This window comes from Gadus morhua, chromosome 7 (genome assembly GCF_902167405.1).
Source record: "Gadus morhua chromosome 7, gadMor3.0, whole genome shotgun sequence".
NCBI lineage: Eukaryota > Metazoa > Chordata > Actinopteri > Gadiformes > Gadidae > Gadus > Gadus morhua.
The window spans coordinates 26,776,774-26,795,312 of NC_044054.1; the positions used below are offsets into that span (position 1 = coordinate 26,776,774).

Here is an 18,539-nt window from a genome sequence, read left to right on the forward strand (position 1 = left end):
CAGGGCAACGGGACGCTCTGATTGACAACTCTATCCTGTATTCGTTGAAACGACTGCTGTAGGTTTTTTGTTTGCTTTATTAAAGACGCTTTCCAACTTTTCAAAGGCCTTCTGTTTTTATTGTTGTACATAATTGATGTCTGTGTGATAAAGAGTCACCTATTTTTTGGACACTTCGGACCACCAAATATTTCATTTAAATGTAGAGCAGGATCATGGCAAGATACACGTGTCAGGGTTACCAGGCATATTCATCATTTATCATTCTTATCACATAATTAGACTTTTAACATTCAATCGACGGGAGCTGCGTTCAAGTAGGTATCAATTACATGATCCATTGATAAAGTCAGAATTTGGAAAGACTGCTTTACTTATAGTGCACCAGTTGCTGGGAATGAAATTCACAAATCACTCAAACTTACCGCTTTCATTTCACTTACTGAGTTTAAGTCATATCTCAACCGAACAATTCAAATTGTCTGCCCCTGTTTTTGATTTCTGACTTTGTTTTATGTCTCTATTGATTACCTTTGTCCTATGTTAATTGTGTGCTGCTACCTTGGCCAGTGCTCACTCGTAAAAATACTGAATCTGTGTCTGCAGTACACATGTTGAACCCTCTGTGTCAATGCACACACAAACATTTTAAAAGTTTCTTTCACGTGTAAAAATGCACTATGTCTCCTTTTCTGCAAATAATGTATTGAAACAATCACTCTGTCATTTTTTCTCCTCTCTCTTCAGAAGACTGCGAGGACTTGGGAGACTGTAGCACCTAACGTATGGAATGCCAAGAAGGCCACAATCCGGCCCTAGAATGGCGCGGTAAAAGTGCAAAACCGCACGGAAACCGTACGGAATCCGTACGGCTGTGTGAGTTGCCCACTAATACCTATATTAAAGAATACATAAAATAGCATGTCATGGGACCTTTAAAGGTCCCATGGCGTGTTACTTTATGGATGCTTTAATATAGATATTAGTGACCTTCTCACCTGAAGGTCCACATGTGGCCTCACTTGGGGGACAAGCCCTACAGGTGTTACCAATGTTTGAAATGCTTCAGTTATAGCTCCCACCTGAAGGTCCACATGAGGACTGACTCCGGGGTGAAGGCATACAGGTGTGATCAATGCACGAAGTGCTTCGGACAGAGATCTAATCTAAAGAGCTACATGATTACTCACTCCGGGGAGAAGCCTGGAGGTGCAACGCCAGCTTCAGCGATCCACTCAAAGAGACAATGGGGTGCTTTTACACAGGGCAACGGGACGCTTTGATTGACACCTCTATCCTGTATTCGTTGAAATGACTGCTGTTGGTTTTTTGCTTGCTTAGCTTTTTTAACTTTGCCTTTATTTTCTATTTTAATACTAAAATGCCTTTTTAACTTTCTATTTTACCCATTTCTTTGCATATGTTTTCTTTTACTTATCTATTATTTCACTCTGCCTTGTGTATGAAAAGTGCTTTATAAATAAAGTTGCCTTGCCTTGCCTTGCTTTATAAAAGACTTTTTTCAACTTTTCAATCACCTTCTGTTTTTACTGTCTTAAATAATGTACGTCTGTGTGATGAATCACTTATTTTTTGGACACTGAGGACATCCAAATATTTGTTTTAAATGTAGAGCATGATCATGGGAAGATACAGGCAGCCAAGTTACAAAGCATACTCTCAATGAGACACTGGGTGTACATGATACTTACAGGCAATTTCCCATCGTGGGTTAATACAAAGGAAACAAGGGAGGGAGATTGACCCTCGTGGAGATTTTAGGATTGCCCATAGGAGAGACCGTTCAATTTGAGTACACTGAGTGAAGTGGACTTGGCTGCAAGACAGTTAAAGGAATCTACACAACAATAAAGTCGGGAGGGAGGTATCTCTAGGTCCAAGGAGAATGTATAGAAATCCCTTTCAATTGGCTACATACAATATACAATTTTAGATTAGGTTGTGCATGCAGCGCCGCTCAACTGTTGTTCTTACGTTTTAATTTTTAACATTGTGGGCTCCTTGAAGGAACTCTTATCAAAAGCCTAAACCTCCATTCCTGAGGGATATTTACACATGTCTCTCGTTCACACCATTTGCCTTTCAAAAGGTGATCCCCGGTTACCTCGTTGACTGAATGTACTTCTAAGTTGCACCTGAGAGGGACGTCTGGCTCACTTCACCATGAGAGGGGGACACGAGGCGGGCTTTGTGACGTCCCAAAGGAAGAAAGGTCCCTCCTGCGGTCTCCCTGTATCATGGTACTTGTGCTAACTTAGAAGTTAAAGTTAACTACTCAATACTCCAGTTATAGTCAGACACTGCCAGCTGTATGAATGTATACCACAGTATCTATGACTGTCGTCGGTGTGTCAATGTGTGTATTAACCGATGTAAGTCGCTTTGGATTAAAGCATCTGCTAAATGCCCCAATTGTAAATGAACATATTATGATGTTGTTGAATCTAAATTTGAATCTAATTATTTCAATGCATGTTTTATTGTTTAAACGTGGTAAATCAGGTTAAGGAACAAGGTGATCAGTGGATTTTAATCAAAGACCTCACATGGGATAGATTTGACCTCTTTACACTGTCATGATTTGAGATGTAACTTATTTTGACACTAATGTTGATATGTTTTTCATTGTAAGAGGCCTATACTGGGAATACAGGGCGGGGAGATAAGTGTATGCTAAGTAACTGGGGAACGAGAGTGGGAGACACAAGATGTGTCCAGTTTCAAGGCCCGCAGTAGAGCGTTCTCATTGGCCAGATCCTTGTTGGGGGATGCCTTGCCACACAAAAGGGGATATAATGGTTTGATCCAGATGCCTCGGACACCAGGCACCAGACACTTCCGAGTTGGAATTAGGAACATCTCCCTGCTTTCTTGCGGCATTTCACGGAGGTACGCCTGTTGGTTTCTATCCACAACGGAGTATAATATTTTAATGAACATGTTACCGTGCGGTCCAACTTTGGAAGTACAGCTTTCGTCCATAATGGACGTACTTGCGAAAGCTGCTGTATCTGAAATTAGCCAACTTTTCTTGGAAGGCTCGGCTACATTTCGCTTACAAATAACTCGGAGCCTGAAAGAAAACCAATCGCTGAGGATGAGAATGAAGGTGATTAGGAGTGAGCTGTTTTCTTTGCGGCTTCAAACGAGATCAAATGCATCGTGTGCGGCAAGTCGTTTTGCCCTGGGTCGAGACAACATCTGCAAACCACAGACTAAACCACTGGGAAATGGTGAGTTGTTTTCCGGCTTTGATAGGTGGAAAACAAGACGGCCCCCAAGTGTTAAGGCCAGGGGGTACTATTGTTGCATTTGTAGTAATTGGAAAAACTTAAAATGTATCATAATTACAATCATGATTCAAAATGAACAGTGAATACTGCCGATAATCCCATTTCTTGCCCTTTGAATTTCTTGCCCTCATCGTCATCAAGATTCAAGCACAGGGCGGTGGGAAACTCTACTCATTTACAGCACCCATCGATTCTAGGCTGACTGCTAGATTCGATCTGCGCTAAAAAGCCTGATGCTCTTTTGAATAGCATCATGACCAGATCATGAAACACGAGTCAAACTTGGTAGTTGCACTTCAAAGACGGAAACAGTCAAGAGCAGTTGATCAGTGTCCTCAACCTGGTCACCAGCTTGAGCTTTGAGTCTAGGGAGGAGTGGGTAGGAGGAGCAAAACTCTGAATCTGTGTCTGCAGTACACATTTAAACCCTGTGTGTCAATGTTACACAGATACATTTAAACAGTTCCTTTCACGTATTCAAATGCACATTTACTCCTTTTGTGCAAATAATGTATTGAAAAAATACTTTTTTCCCTCTCTTCAGGAGAATGCGATGACTTTGGAGACCGCAGCACACAGCGCGGTGCCCCCTCAGATGGTCTGCATGTGGACGCCCCTGGCTCCTCCCACCTGTCCAGTCATAGCGAGGAGCTGAGGATCCTGAGCGTCCACGGAAAAGGGGAGGGCCCACTGGCGCTGGACAGCAATGACACACTGAGCCTGGAGCGCGGCGAGCAGCTGGTCCACCGTGAGGAGCTGACTGGGCAGGTTGGAAATCATCTTCTCATTCACCATCCAAAAGAGAGGCTTCCTCTGCTACAACTCCAACACACACCCATAGAAAGCACACACCTTTATGATTGAATGTGTCGTTAGCGGGGATTGACAACTATTCTGTGCTAATGAGAGAATATGTCTTGTGTGTGTTTCCTTCTTTGTGTGGAAAGCTGCAGACCCCAGACACCATTTTAATCAAGGAGGAAGAGGATATTGGAGGAGACATGCCCGCTGTAGGTTAGTAATACACATTGCATCCATGCAAGAAAACGACCTGGATCAACTGAGAATGTACTAGATTCTACCTGAGCTGTAAAGCCTGGTCCTCTTTTGAAAGCGCATCATGACCAGAGCCCTGCTAAAACACAAGGACTACCCGTACAGTTTATAGTAGAACGATTTACATTTTCTTCATGGCAGACAGGTGTAGGGCTGAACGATTTGGGGAAATAATTTTAACTGCGATTATTTAGGCCAATATTGCGATTGTGATTCAGTATTGGATTTTTCTTTTTAAAGTTCCTTATGTTCTGCATCACTCACTAAACAAACAATAAATCATTCTGTCGTATAACCAACACAACATTGGATGCAGCCATGTTTTTTTGAAAAAGCTTTCAGAGTCAGGATCGCTTGTAACTCACTTTATTTGGTAAAGGTTTGGTCTAGTCTCAATGAAGCAAAAGGAGAGGAATTGTATAATGCACGCGTGGAGATACGCTTAGCTGGGCATCCGTGGATGCCCTGCCTGGAGCGTTCTGGCCCCCTGGGATTTGTGTTGTGACTTTAATACTGGGCAGGCGTGGACTCAGTTATGTGCTCGGATTGGCTAAGCATGGTGCTGAACTCTTGTGACTGTGCGGGAATTACACTTGTTTTTGTGGCCTCGAGCGTCTATGTCGCTTGTACCTCTAGAATTGATACATGAATGAATGGCTCCTTGGGGGAAGGGTTTCAAGACAGATGCCACATGAGCTTGTTTATCATTCTTATCACGTAATTAGTATTTTAACATTCAATAGACAGGAGTACAATCTGCGTTCAAGTAGGTATATTCAATTACATGTTGCATCGATAAAGACAGAATTTGGAAATACTGCTTTTACTTATAATGCACCAGTTGCTGGGAATGAAATTCAGAGGTCACTCAAACTAACTGCTTTCATTTCACATACTGAGTTTATGTCTTATCTCAACCAAACAATTCAAATCGTCAGCTACTGTTATTGATTTCTGACTTTGTTCTACGTATGTCTCTATTGATTACCTTTGTCTGTCCCATGTTAATTGTATGCTGCTACCTTGGCCAGTGCTCACTTGTAAAAGAGATGTCTATCTCAATTTGATTTCTCCCTGGTTAAATAAAAAAATAATAATCTCAAACATCAATAATTCAAAATTTAGAAATGTTAGCTGATCAACTTGCTTGTGTGCTTGTCTCGCATGTTGAGCACATGTGATTTTACGCTGGTGTTCGTTCTGTGTCCTCATCCTGGTCACCCGCTTGAGCTTTGAGGGAGCTCTAGGGAGGAGTTGGTAGGAGGAGACATCCCTCTCCAAAGCTCTGAATCTCTGTGCAGTACACATTTAAACGCCAAGGGCAAGTAACTTTGTGGGCGGTTCTATGGCGATGTCGCTAGTTTGACGGTGCAAAAAATGACTCTTGCGCCTGGCGCAAATCTGGAAAGGGTTGGTCTCAAGTAGCCTAATGACCCGTAGGTGTGGTTTGGGCGTAATGTGCAATAATCCAATGAGAGCGCCAGCTTCCATCCCCTTTAAGAGCCATGAGCGCATTTGAATCTGACAAGTTGCAAAAACGCGCGCCCACATTCATTATTTATTTTATACACACACACGCGCGCGCCCAAATTCATACATTCATTTTAACTCTCACTCACAGTAAAACAATGTTTTCTCACGATCAAATACTCATCAATCCTAAAAGTTATGGGCATGTACACGATGTCTGTCAAGAAACTATGTGTTTGCTGTACGGTGTTTGCAGATGAATTGATTTAAAAGTACAACTTATTAGCGCTGTATCAGCTGTTTTTTCCTAAATAATTTCCAAAGAATGTGTGGCTAGGTAGGTTAGAGAAGCAAAGCGTATGCGCGAGGTGCACAAGCAAAATTATGCATGCGCCCTAAAATAGCATCTGAACACTGACTTTAAACCAGGTATTTCCTGTTTTGTGGCGCAAGTGGTCTCTGAAACTTCAAAATAGCACCAGGGAACGTTTGCGTCAGAACACGCCTCCTCCTTTCGCCGAACTACCCCTTGGGGCGCAAGATCATTCCCTAATTTACCGACGCGTGGCGCAGGAGGGAAAAGAACGCTTTGCGCCAGTTGCAAACTAGCAACGACACATGCGCCAGTGATTCAGTCAATTGCGCCGGATGGAAGATAGGGCCCACTGTGTCAATGTTCCATTCAGATAAATTTAAATAGTTTCATTCATACAAATGCAAATTGGCTCCTTCTGTGCAAATAATGTATCGAAACAATTACTTTTTATCTTTTTCTGCAGAAGATTGCGATGACTTTGGAGACCACAGCACACAGCGCGGCGCCACCTCAGATTGTCTGCATGTGGACGCCCCTGGCTCCTCCCACATGTCCAGTCACAGCGAGGAGCTGAGGATCCTAAGCGTCCACGGAAAAGGGGAGGGCCCACTGGCGCTGCGCGGCCATGACGCCCTCTTCACTGCGTCCAAACGGGACGCCAAGAACTCTCTGTCTGCAGACCACAGCGTAGTAAAGAGCCTGGTGCGCGGCGAGCAGCTGGTCCGCCACAAGGAGCTGACTGTGCAGGTTTGAAATCATCTTCTCATTCACCATCCAAAAGAGAGGCTTCCTCTGCTACAACTCCAACACACACCCATAGAAAGCACCCACCTTTATGATTCAATGTGTCGTTAGCGGGGATTGACAACTATTTTGTGCCAATGAAAGTTTATGTCTTGTGTGTGTTTCCTTCTTTTTTTTGTGTGTGTTTCTTCCTTTTTATTGTAGTAAATAAATGATGCCTGTCTGATGAAGAATAATCTATTTTTTTCCTTCTGTGTGGAAAGCAGCAGAACCCAGACACCGTTTTAATCAAGGAAGAAGAGGATATTGGTGGAGGCATGCCCGCTGTAGGTTAGTAAGACACATTGCACACAGGAGGTTTATTTGTTTATCAACACGGCTGATGCGAGCGCAGAATGATCGTAAAAATAAAATTTGTTTTACCGGTTGCCATGGTTATCTCCGTGTGGTTAATTCTACTAATTATGCTTGCACTTAAATGCCTGGTTCTATTTTGAAAGTGCACAATGACTAGAGCCCTGCTAAAACACAAGGACTACTTATACCGTTTTATATTAGAATGATTTACATCTTCTTCATGGCAGACAGGTGTCAGGAATGCTCAGATCAGCTCTGATTCCCAATATAACTACAGTATTGGTAAAACAGGGGATAGAAAACAACAGATGGCCTGGGTTTTGTCTTCATGACCTCCCCACATCTTTAAAAGGGGGAGACGTAGCGGTGCTACGTCTCAAATGGATACATATTGTATCCCTTTGTGCAAATAATTAACACAATTACTTTCTGTCTTTTTTCCCCTCTCCGCAGAAGACTGCGATGAGTTTGGAGACTGCAGCACACAACACGGCGCCACCTCAGATAGTCTGCATGTGGACGCTCCTGGCTTCTCCCACATGTCAGGTCACAACGGGGAGCTGCGGCTCCTGAGCTTCCACGGAAAAGGGGAGGGCCCACTGGCGGTGGATGTCCATGAAAACCTCTTCACCGTGTTCAAACCGGAGGCTCTGAGCTCGCTGGCCGCGGAACACAGCGTTGGAAAGAGCCTGGAGCGCGGCGAGCAGCTGGTCCACCGTGAGGAGCTGACTGGGCATCGGGGCGGCGGCAAGGACCGGCACGCTGTGTTGTCTGGAGAGGGTTTACCCGACGAAACCAATATGGTCATCCACAGGCGTACCCACACCGCCGAGAAGCCGTACGGGTGTGATCAATGCGTGAAGCGCTTCACAAAGAGCTCTCACCTGAAGGAACACATGAGGACTCACTCCGGGGAGAAGCCCTACAGGTGTGACCAATGCGTGAAGCGCTTCAGTACGGGCTCTCTCCTGAAGGTCCACATGAGGACTCACTCCGGGGGGAAGCCCTACAGTTGTGATCAATGCGTGAAGTGCTACAGTCGGAGCTTCCACCTGAAGGAACACATGAGGACTCACTCCGGTGAGAAGCCCTACAGGTGTGACCAATGTGTGAAGTGCTTCATTACGAGCTGCAGCCTGAAGTCACACATGAGGACTCACACTGGCGAGAAGCCGTATGGTTGTGACCAATGCATGAAGCGCTTCTCACTGAAAGGAGGCCTGACGAGCCACATGAGGACTCACTCCGGGGAGAAGCCCTACAGGTGTGACCAATGCGTGAAGCGCTACAGTTGGAGCTCCCAGCTGAAGGTCCACCATAGGACTCACTCCGGGGAGAAGCCATACAGGTGTGACCAATGCGAGAAGTGCTTCCCAGAGAAAAGCTACCTTCAGAGCCACATGAGAACTCACTCCGAGGAAAAGCCCTACAGGTGTGACCAATGCGTGAAGCGCTTCAGGCTGACCTCCGACCTGAAGAGCCACATGAGAACTCACTCCGGGGAAAAGCCCTACAGGTGTGACCAATGCGTGAAGTGCTTCAGTAAGAGCTCTATCCTGAAGATACACATGAGGACTCACACCGGCGAGAAGGTGGGTGCGACCAATGTATGAAGCGCTTCCCACTGAAAGGAGGCCTGACGAGCCACATTAGGACTCACTCCGGTGAGAAGCCCTACAGGTGTGACCAATGCGGGGGGCACTTTAGACAGAGCTCCGCCCTGATTATCCACATGAGGAGTCACTCGGGGGAGAAGCCCTACAGGTGTGACCACTGCGTGAAGTGCTTCAGTAAGAGCTACAACCTGAAGGTCCACATGAGGACTCACTCTGAGGAGAAGCCCTACAGGTGTAACCAATGTGTGAAGTGTTTCAGTCAGAGCTCCACTCTGAAGAGCCATATGAGGACTCACTCCAAGGAGAAGGCCAGCTTCAGCGACGCAAACAAAGAGCCAATGGTGTGCTTTGATTGACACCCCTATCCTGTATTTGTTGAAATGACTGCTGTCGTTTTTTTTTTTGCTTTAAAAGACGCTTCCAACTCTTCAAACATCTTCTGTTTTTATTGTAGTAAATAAATGATGCCTGTCTGATGAAGAATAATCTATTTTTTGGACACTACCGACAACCTAATATTTGATTTAAATGTAGAGCAGGATCATGGGAAGCGCGTCAGTCAGAGCCCCGCCCTGAAGGTCCACATGAGGACGCACGCCGGGGAGAAGCCCTGAAGGTGCTACATCAGCCTCAGCGACCCAAACAAAGAGTCAATGGGGTGCTTGACACAGGGCAACGGGACGCTCTGATTGACAACTCTATCCTTTATTCGTTGAAACGACTGCTGTCGGTTTTTTGTTTGCTTTATTAAAGACGCTTTCCAACTTTTCAAAGGCCTTGTTTTTATTGTTGTACATAATTGACGTCTGTGATGAAGAGTCACCTATTTTTTGGACACTTCGGACCACCAAATATTTCATTTAAATGTAGGGCAAGATACACGCGTCAGGGTTACCAAGCATATTCATAATTTATCATTCTTATCACATAATTAGACTTTTAATATTCAATAGACGGGATCTGCGTTCAAGTAGGTATCAATTACATGTTCCATTGATAAAGTCAGAATTTGGAAAGACTGCTTTACTTATAGTGCACCAGTTGCTGGGAATGAAATTCACAAATCACTCAAACTTACCGCTTTCATTTCACTTACTGAGTTTAAGTCATATCTCAACCAAACAATTCAAATTGTCTGCCCCTGTTTTTGATTTCTGACTTTGTTTTATGTCTCTATTGATTACCTTTGTCTGTCCTATGTTAATTGTGTGCTGCTACCTCGGCCAGTGCTCACTTGTAAAAATCTGAATCTGTGTCTGCAGTACACATGTTGAACCCTCTGTGTCAATGCACACACACAAACATTTTAAAAGTTTCTTTCAAGTGTAAAAATGCACTGTCTCCTTTTCTGCAAATAATGTATTGAAACAATGTCATTGTCATTGTCACTGTCATTTTTTCTCCTCTCTCTTCAGAAGACTGCGAGGACTTGGGAGACTGCAGCAACTAGCGAGACGGAACGGAACCTCCGAGTCTTTACGCCCCTGGCTCCTCCCACATGGCCAGTCACAACCAGGAGCTCGATCCTGAACTTCCACGGAAATGGGTAGGAAGGAACCGAAGGAACCAATGGTGCTGGACGGCCATGACACACTCTTCTTCGCGTCCGAACTGGAGGTCCTGAACTCGCTGTCTGCTAAACACAGCGTGGTGGAGCCTGGAGCGCCGCGAGTGGCTGGTCCGCCACAAGGAGCTAACTGCGAAGGTTGGAAATCATCTTCTCATTCACCATCCAAAAGAGAGACTTCCTCTCCTACAAATCCAGCACAAACCCATAGAAAGCATACACATTTGTGATTCAATCTGTCGTTTCTGGTGATTGAAAACTATTCTGTGCTAATGACAGAATTGTGCGGTTTTCACTGGCTACAATATTGGATCTGTCAGTTGTCAAATTTGCTGAACAAAATGTTAAACTTCAAAAAAAAAGCCTGGGTGCTTAAAGCGTGGAATAAGCTGGATACGGAGCGGGTGAAAAACTCCTTAAAAGTGTGTGTTTTTGTTTGTTTGTTTGTTTGTTTGTTTGTTTTTTACAGGTGGATTTAATGATTCTCTTCCGTGATTCAGTTCACGTCGGTCGGTCCGCCAAGAGGAGTCGCGAATCGGTTAGTTTGTTTGTTCAGTCGAGTTTCCGGTAGGTGAATCGAATCATGGAATGCACGGTTCTCAGATGCAAGAGAGTCTGGCTGCAGATATCTACCCACAGAACTTCCATATCAGCACAAAAAACATCCACCAGCACACCGAAAAATAAAAATCGGAAAATAAAATAAAACTTGGGCATTACGTAACGTGTTTACATAAATGAACGTAATAAATTACGGTATAAAATCGGATTAACGCTTCCTGTTTTGGACAGAAGACTTGACACTCGCTGTTGACTTTAAGCTGGAGCTTATGGCTCTTCTCTTTCTGTAAATAGACACACCTTATTCAGAATTCTTAATTCAGAATTCCTTCTGTGTTATACTGCAATCATCTCAATTTAATATTTGATAGGACACAAACTGATACTCGTATTGTAAAGCTGAAGGGCATTAGAGATTGAGGCTAATAATTATTTTAAATACAGGAACTATGTATGAGTGGACAGGAATAGTTAGCACAATTCCTCTATAGCTTCTCCTTTTCTGAGATATTTATATTAGGTCTAGTTATGGTACATTCTGCTGTCTTAATATCATAAGGTTCGACTGCATTCCAACATATTTATCATGTTATTTGCACTTTTGCATTCCTACATTCTTACCCTGAATCATCATTCATTTAATATCTGCCTCTTATTGTCTATAATATTGTCTTACCTTGTGCTGCTGGACCATCTTATTTGCCCATTTTTAAATATGACAAACTCAAGTCTGTGATTTAACTTAGCTCTGTGTGTAACCAAAGTGAATAAGTAAATTCATAAAAAATCGAATCATTGTAAACGTTTTAACACGTTATTCAGAAGCGTGTCATACACTCAACGGATAACCCCACACACACACACACACACACACACACACACACACACACACACACACACACACACACACACACACACACACACACACACACACACACACACACACACACACACACACACAGCAATGTCAATTAGTGTCCACCCAGGAACATGGCGTTGACTTGAAGATCCTCCTCAGCTGCTATGTTAAGGAAGACCTCCATGTCTTCCTGAAAATCAAAGGTGATTTCTGGCTTTGAAACATTAATAGAAAATGAGTGATGCATCTACAAAAGACAGAAAAAAAATGTTACAATTGATGTTGTAATTATAGAAAAAATTAAGATCAAAGACGATAAATTCTCACAGCACAGCAATCTATATAAAGGGAAATATATATATATAGAAAAACTTATATTTATTATGTGTGTGCAGCAATTATTGTCCCTTCAGAGCATTAACTTGATCTATTATGTAAGGGATAATGTATAGAACGCCGGTCATTATCGAGAAAATAAGCCCCGACAGGGCGAACAGGACACCGACGCGCAGCGGAAGTGTCTTGCTTCGCCATGAAGGGGCTTATTTTACGATAATGACCGGCAAAGTTCTATACATTATCCCGCTTATTACACGGCTACTTGCCAAAACGAAACAATTTATTTACAATGTATTTCTTACCCGCATTCATAGTGTTGATCAGCAGAGAATTAGTCCGCCCAAGACGTTGACGTCGTCGCTTAGCAACCGACAGCGCTTGGGTTGATACACATCCCGCTTATTGCGTTGACAAGTTAACGGACTACGTGCGGAGTGATACCAAAGGCAAAAAGTCCTTTTGTTTACCTTGACAGCGGTCATTATTCATCCGTTGCCAATGAATTATTTAAGCAATAGATCCCGCCAGGCTGTGGTATGTGCTCATTATACCACTGTTAAGGGGCGTTGTCCGGCCCCGACGCGCAGCGGAGGGCCGGCGACCCCCTTCACAGTGGTATAATGTGAGCACATACCACTGACTGAAGTGATCTATTGCTTTTATACAATACTGTTATGGCGAAACGAAAGTCATAGACACACTACATTTAAAAAGAAACAAAGAAAGTCAAAGTAGCCGTTTTGTTAAAGAATACAAAAAAGTAGTCCCTCCTGGCTGCCGCTATGCATCGACGGTCGCTATGCAACACACTTCAGAGTCCCTCCGAGAGAAGGCTCCGATAGAGCGGTTCGCCGGCAATTTATCCTATGGAGCAGCAGTTCACTCGCCGATTTTAGACTTCAGTGAACTGTGCATATTTCCCCGCTGGTGAATCCCCTCCTCCATGGTCAAGCTAAATCTCTGTGTGATAAAGTTTCTTACGATACTTTGTAACGGTTTCCTCTTCAAGGCGCGGAGTGATACTTTCACAAAATGATCGGGCGTCATAGCAGTTATGTATACGCTCTTTATACAACAGTTGGGAACCAATCAGATCGCTGGATTTAGGTCCCCCATTGTATAACCAAAAATAATTGACCGCCGGAAGTTGTGAAGTGCCTATGCAAGTGAACGGAACGTTGAAAAGACCGTGTAATAATGGCATATAATTACTGATAAGATATATTTCTACCTCATACTGTACTTTACATCTGTTTCTCTCTGTCATATGTTTTATGAACTGTCCGAGCCCCAGCACCCTATTGACTGGGGGACATTGAACATTTAGAATCTGAGACAGGATAGTGGGCTATAACAGTAATTCATTAACTTTTATCCGTTTTATTACATTTCTCATCTCTTTTACCCCTTTTAACTGAACTAAGTGTTATGATCTCTTAGTTATAAACAGATTGTATGAACTAAACAGGCCGATCGAATATTTAAAGATCGATTCTGTCTATTGAATGATATCACACTTCTCAGCCACCGCAGCGGAGATGAACAGCTTATAGGTGCAACTCTAGTTAAAGTGGAACGAGCTGCGTCAATTCAATTCGTGCTTATTATTTTATCACAACTTAACTCTGTTTTGGTCTACAGATGACTGTCAAAAGTCAACATCTTAAAAACGTTTACACTCGCGACACATCTACAAATCTGTAAAATCGTTTAATAAGACAGACTATAGGCTATAACGTTTACAAAAAACATCAGCGACTGAATACCCTTGACCCCTTGGTAGCAAGGCGAGCAGTTGGGAGGGTGAGCTGGATGGAGGAAGACTATCTTGAGTGAACGGGTGGGTGTCTTGATATGGAGGAGCTCAGTAAGATGCTGAGGGGCAAGATTATTGATGGCCTTGAAAGTGAGAAGCAGGATCTTGTAAATGATGCGATAATTGATGGGGAGCCAATGGAGTTGCTGCAGGACAGTTGTTGTGTGACTGATGGAGGGGTTTTTACTAATGATACGGGCTGCAGAGTTTTGTACCAGTTGTAATTTATGTATGGATTTAGCAGGTAAACCAAAGAGGAGAGAGTTGTGGTAGTCCAAACACGATGCGACCAGGGTGTGAACCAGAATTTCAACACTGTTGGGGGAGAGAGATGGGTGCAGGCGAGAGATGTTATGTAAATGGAAGTAAGCTGACCGAGTGACATTATTGATATGGGACTGAAATGATAGGGTGCTATCCAGGATGACACCCAGATTCTGACCTGGGGAGAGGGGGAAACTGATGAATTGTCAATATCAGTCATTTATTTTAAAGAGGGTTGATTTGGTGCCAATAAGGAGGATTGCGAAAGTTTGAGAAAGTTTTGGGAGATCCAGGATCTGATTTCCTGGAGGCAATCAGAGAGGGAGGTGGGAAGGAGGGTCGTGGTGGGTTTGGGTGACAAGTAGAGCTGGGAGTTATCTGCAACAATGGAACAAATATTATATTTATGGAAAGAATGGCCAAGATTGAGGAGATAGATAATGAACAGGAGGGGTCCAAGGACAGAACCTTGGGGTAAACCAGAGGAGAGGGTGGAAGAATGGGATCTAAATATTTTGAGTTGGACAAGCTGAATATGTCCAGAAAGCTATGATTTAAACCAGGGGTGTATCAGATATTCCAGGGGAGGCTAATCGGTCGATGAGGATGGTCTGGGAAGTGCTGTCAAAAGTGGCACTCAGGTCCAGGAGGATCAGGATGGTGATGAGCCAAGCATCCTCAGCCATGAGGAGGTCATTGGTTATTTTAACAAGAGCTGTTTCTGTGGAATGATGTCAGTGAAAGCTTGATTGCAACTGTTCGTAGGGACGATTGTGAGAGAGGTGATCATGAATCTGAGTGGCAACTGTTTTTCCAGAATTTTTTAAAGGAAGGGGAGGTTGGAGATTGGGCGGAGATTGTTGAAGTTGCTGGGGTCAGCACCGGGTTTCTTGAGAATAGGGGTTATTACAGCTGATTTGAGGGGTGACGGAACAGTAACAAATATGAGAGAGGAATGGATAATTGCAGATATAAGAGGGGATCAGGGATTGAATGCAACCTTTAACCAGTATTGTAGGGAGAGGATCAAGTTGGTAAGTGGATGGTTAAGATTTGCAGTCAAGGTCGGAAATTTCAGCAGCAGAGGGGAGGTTAAAGTCAGAGAATGGATGGGAGAAAACTATTTGAAAGACAGGGGAGTATAGGATGGTTGAGATCAGGGGGGGTAACTGCTGATGAATTTGGTCATTTTTGGTATTAAAAAAGGTCATAATGGAATTACAGGAGTCAGTGGAGTAAAAATTGGGAGGGAGAGTCCGGTGGGCGTAGCGTTTTGTCAACCAGGGAGAATAGTGTTCGAGATTTTCCAGTACCTAACCTGATTATTTCTGCATAATAGTTGGCTTTGCATTGGTCAGAGAATCCTTATAGCAGAGGAAATGGGTAATGAACATGTCGTTGTGGATGATAAGCTCAGCCTTCCTATAGATGCGTTCCAGTTGGCGACCTCTGGCTTTCAGTTGGTGAAGTCCAAGAGTAAACTAAGGTGCAGATTGTGTAAATGCAACAGTCCGTGATTTTAAAGGGACCATGGTATCTAGGAGATTGTGAAGGCCACTGTTGTAGTGACTGAGGAGTTCATCAGGGGTGGATGTAAAGTTGATGCTTGGAAGATTAGAAATGCCAGTGTCCAGTGCAGTTAAATCAATATTATGAGAATAGATTGTACGGGGCAGTTTAGTTTGAATAGTGTCACCTTCACATTAAATGAGATTAACATATGATTGGAGATGGGAACATCAGATGCAGAATAATTAAAAGCAGTGTTGGGAAAGATCACTTTCTATGTGAACTAGTTCAAAGTTGAAATAGAATGAAATAGTTCAGTTCAACGTCCATAATTCAAAGTAAGTTCACAGCAACTAAGTTCACAGTTCCAAAAGATGAACTAGTTCATAGTTCTTTTTTTCAATATGTTGCTGTGAGCTATTTTTTTCCGGTATTTTGAACATTGAGCCCCCTTTGTGGTTTGTCTAGGATGAAATAGAGTAGTTGAATCAAGTATCATAGCGAAATACAGTTTCTATGGTGTTTTATTGCACATTTAGCGCATTTTGTAACACCCATTGATTTCTGTTGGAAGACTCATTGCTCGTTGAGGACAAGGAATCCAACTGATCTCTACAGTTGGACCTTGATGCTGTGACAACGGACAAGTCTTCTTCCTCTGTCCTTTTTCCCTGCCTCTTTTCAGTATGTTCAGTGTTGTTAAATCATTTCTCATTTTTTTGTTTATTTACTATTAGTTACTGTTCTTACTGTGTTCTTGTTAGTGTGATGTTTGAATAAACCTGCCTGTTGCAATGTTGGTGTAATGTTTGTATAATTACTGTTTCAATGTGACCTATACCATATTTCTCATTTAACAAACATGTGTAGCTTTTAATGTGTTGCAGGGCAAAGAAATTAAATTCAATGGCTTAAAGCAAACCCATCTGTAAAGATCAGTTAATGCATATAAATGCATTCACAGGACCATTCATACAGGAGCAAGCAAGAACGTTTCTTTATTCTGTCCTTGGGAAACGAAAAAAAGGACAATCCGTTTCCACTGTTGGAGCAGTTTATCATTGCACATTTACGAGGCTTTTTTTTTTTTTAAACTATCTTTATTTTCAAAAAATAGACGAAATGATATTGAGCGGGACATTGACTGTATTATTTAAGGTTGTCATACCGTACCACCATGTATATAACACATTGAACATTGAACACAAGAAATGGAAGAAATTCAATTTATACCCATATACTTTCGCCATACATAACTATAAAAAAAATAAAAGTGCCTGCAGGAAAATATAATTACAGTACGCAAAAATTAACTTTGACGGAAAGTCCTCCGATTGCGCTTCAGCTTCAGATGCCATCAAGAGGGGTCTCTGGTCGAAATCAGTCGCAAGTCCGTCCCTGACCAATCAGCATTCATTAGCAGATTGCTAGCGTGTACGGCCAACAACGGCCCAAACTGTAAGAAATCGAAAGGACATAAGTACTCATTGATTTGACTTTTGAACTATAATCTATATTGAACTTGCGGAATCTACAATAAAATTTGCGATATTTCAACGACAAGCAGGTGAAAGAGATATATTTAGCCGTCTAGCCCATAGACTCCCATTCAATCTGGACTCGCCCGCGATCAGCCCCAGTGGATGTCTGATGGAACTACAACCAAGATCGGTACAATGGGGCGTATAGGAAGTGCCTAGGCTCTTCGTAGACGGGCTCTGATCTGGATTCTGGTCACCCTAATGTAGCTAACAATAAACAACGACTAGCAAATTTCATGACACGATCACAAAGACGAACAGGAACGCTATAAATGCTCCGAACTGGAAATTACGTCAAAAGTGCATCTCGGAAGGCTGGCGTCCGAGGATGAACGAACACACCATTATTACAAGTGACTCAAATTACGGGTAGACTGGCACAGAGACAGGCGAGACGTTCCAGCTCTCGTGATAGATTATTGCGAGACCTCCGCCGTGACCGGTGCTGCGGGGTTGAGAGATGTAAACAACCCCGGGGGGTTGATCGTTCAGCTGGGAAAAGTTGTTTGGTATTTGCTATGTATCTGTCAAACTTAAAAAGTCACATTTACGGTCAATGATGAGATCCTGGAGGAGATGACTTTTGGCCGAGAGTGAGCGGATGTTGAATAATCCGAAATTGAAATCAGCATGGTCGCTCTTGGGGGAGGCAGCGCTAACTTTAGCCGACCTGGCTAGGTTGGCTAGTACACCATGGTCCACCCTTCTACTGGATATTCTCGGTGGCGGCGAGATTAAGACCAGAAGGAGTTGATTGTAGTGGAGTCATCTGTACTGAAGCTCCGTCGGGACCCACGGTGAAGATATCTCCGACAAGGTAAAAGAGCGTAGTCCATATGAGTGTAGCCAATTTGTTGATCCGCATTCTGGCTCACAGCACATGGCTGAGTAGAAAGGTAGGTGTAGCCCCCGGTATGGCCGATCAAACGGTATCAAACAGGTAAGCAGCTAGAGACTCATACAGAGCTGATCAGATAGTATAACGTCATATCAACATCAATGTATCAGCAGGGCAATAGACAGTAAAGGAATGACCGTCCCACAAGTCAAGTTTAGCTAAAAATGTGTTAAAAAGCCGGAGAGCAGCGGCAGCAAGTCGCGCTAGCGTTCACTCAGCCGGCCAATCCATACCACTTCTTCAGGTAGGGGTACGGGGGTCCTGCTGTAATGAATGTAATGTATTCCTCATCATCGACATCAGGCCTAAAGC

The 18,539-nt window shown here is 43.4% G+C and overlaps 2 protein-coding genes across 28 annotated transcripts in view; both read left to right on the forward strand.

The window, feature by feature from the left end:
* The window catches only part of LOC115547485 (zinc finger protein 883), a 110,878-nt gene that overhangs the window by 76,015 nt on the left and 16,324 nt on the right, over positions 1 to 18,539 (forward strand). The window contains exons 1-5 of one of the 27 annotated variants that reach the window (XM_030361746.1): positions 2,727 to 3,254; positions 3,859 to 4,082; positions 4,262 to 4,328; positions 6,620 to 6,903; positions 7,164 to 7,230. The exons of 21 other annotated variants lie outside the window; for them this stretch is intronic. In XM_030361746.1, coding sequence (XP_030217606.1) covers positions 2,831 to 3,254; positions 3,859 to 4,082; positions 4,262 to 4,328; positions 6,620 to 6,903; positions 7,164 to 7,230 — 1,066 coding nt within the window. In that variant the 5' untranslated portion in view covers positions 2,727 to 2,830. Of the gene's footprint in view, positions 1 to 2,726; positions 3,255 to 3,858; positions 4,083 to 4,261; positions 4,329 to 6,619; positions 6,904 to 7,163; positions 7,231 to 17,490; positions 18,147 to 18,539 lie in introns of those variants that run through there. 5 more of the 27 variants (XM_030361747.1, XM_030361756.1, XM_030361757.1 and 2 more) reach the window with 5 other exon arrangements.
* Positions 8,756 to 9,646, forward strand: LOC115547539 (zinc finger protein 22-like). Its single transcript, XM_030361850.1, has one exon. The coding sequence runs from the start codon at positions 8,867 to 8,869 to the stop codon at positions 9,227 to 9,229; it is 363 nt and encodes a 120-aa protein (XP_030217710.1). The 5' UTR covers positions 8,756 to 8,866; the 3' UTR covers positions 9,230 to 9,646.

Bases quoted from the DNA above. Each gene is read 5' to 3' on its own strand.
- LOC115547539 (XM_030361850.1), top strand. From the start codon at position 8,867: ATGAAGCGCTTCCCACTGAAAGGAGGCCTGACGAGCCACATTAGGACT.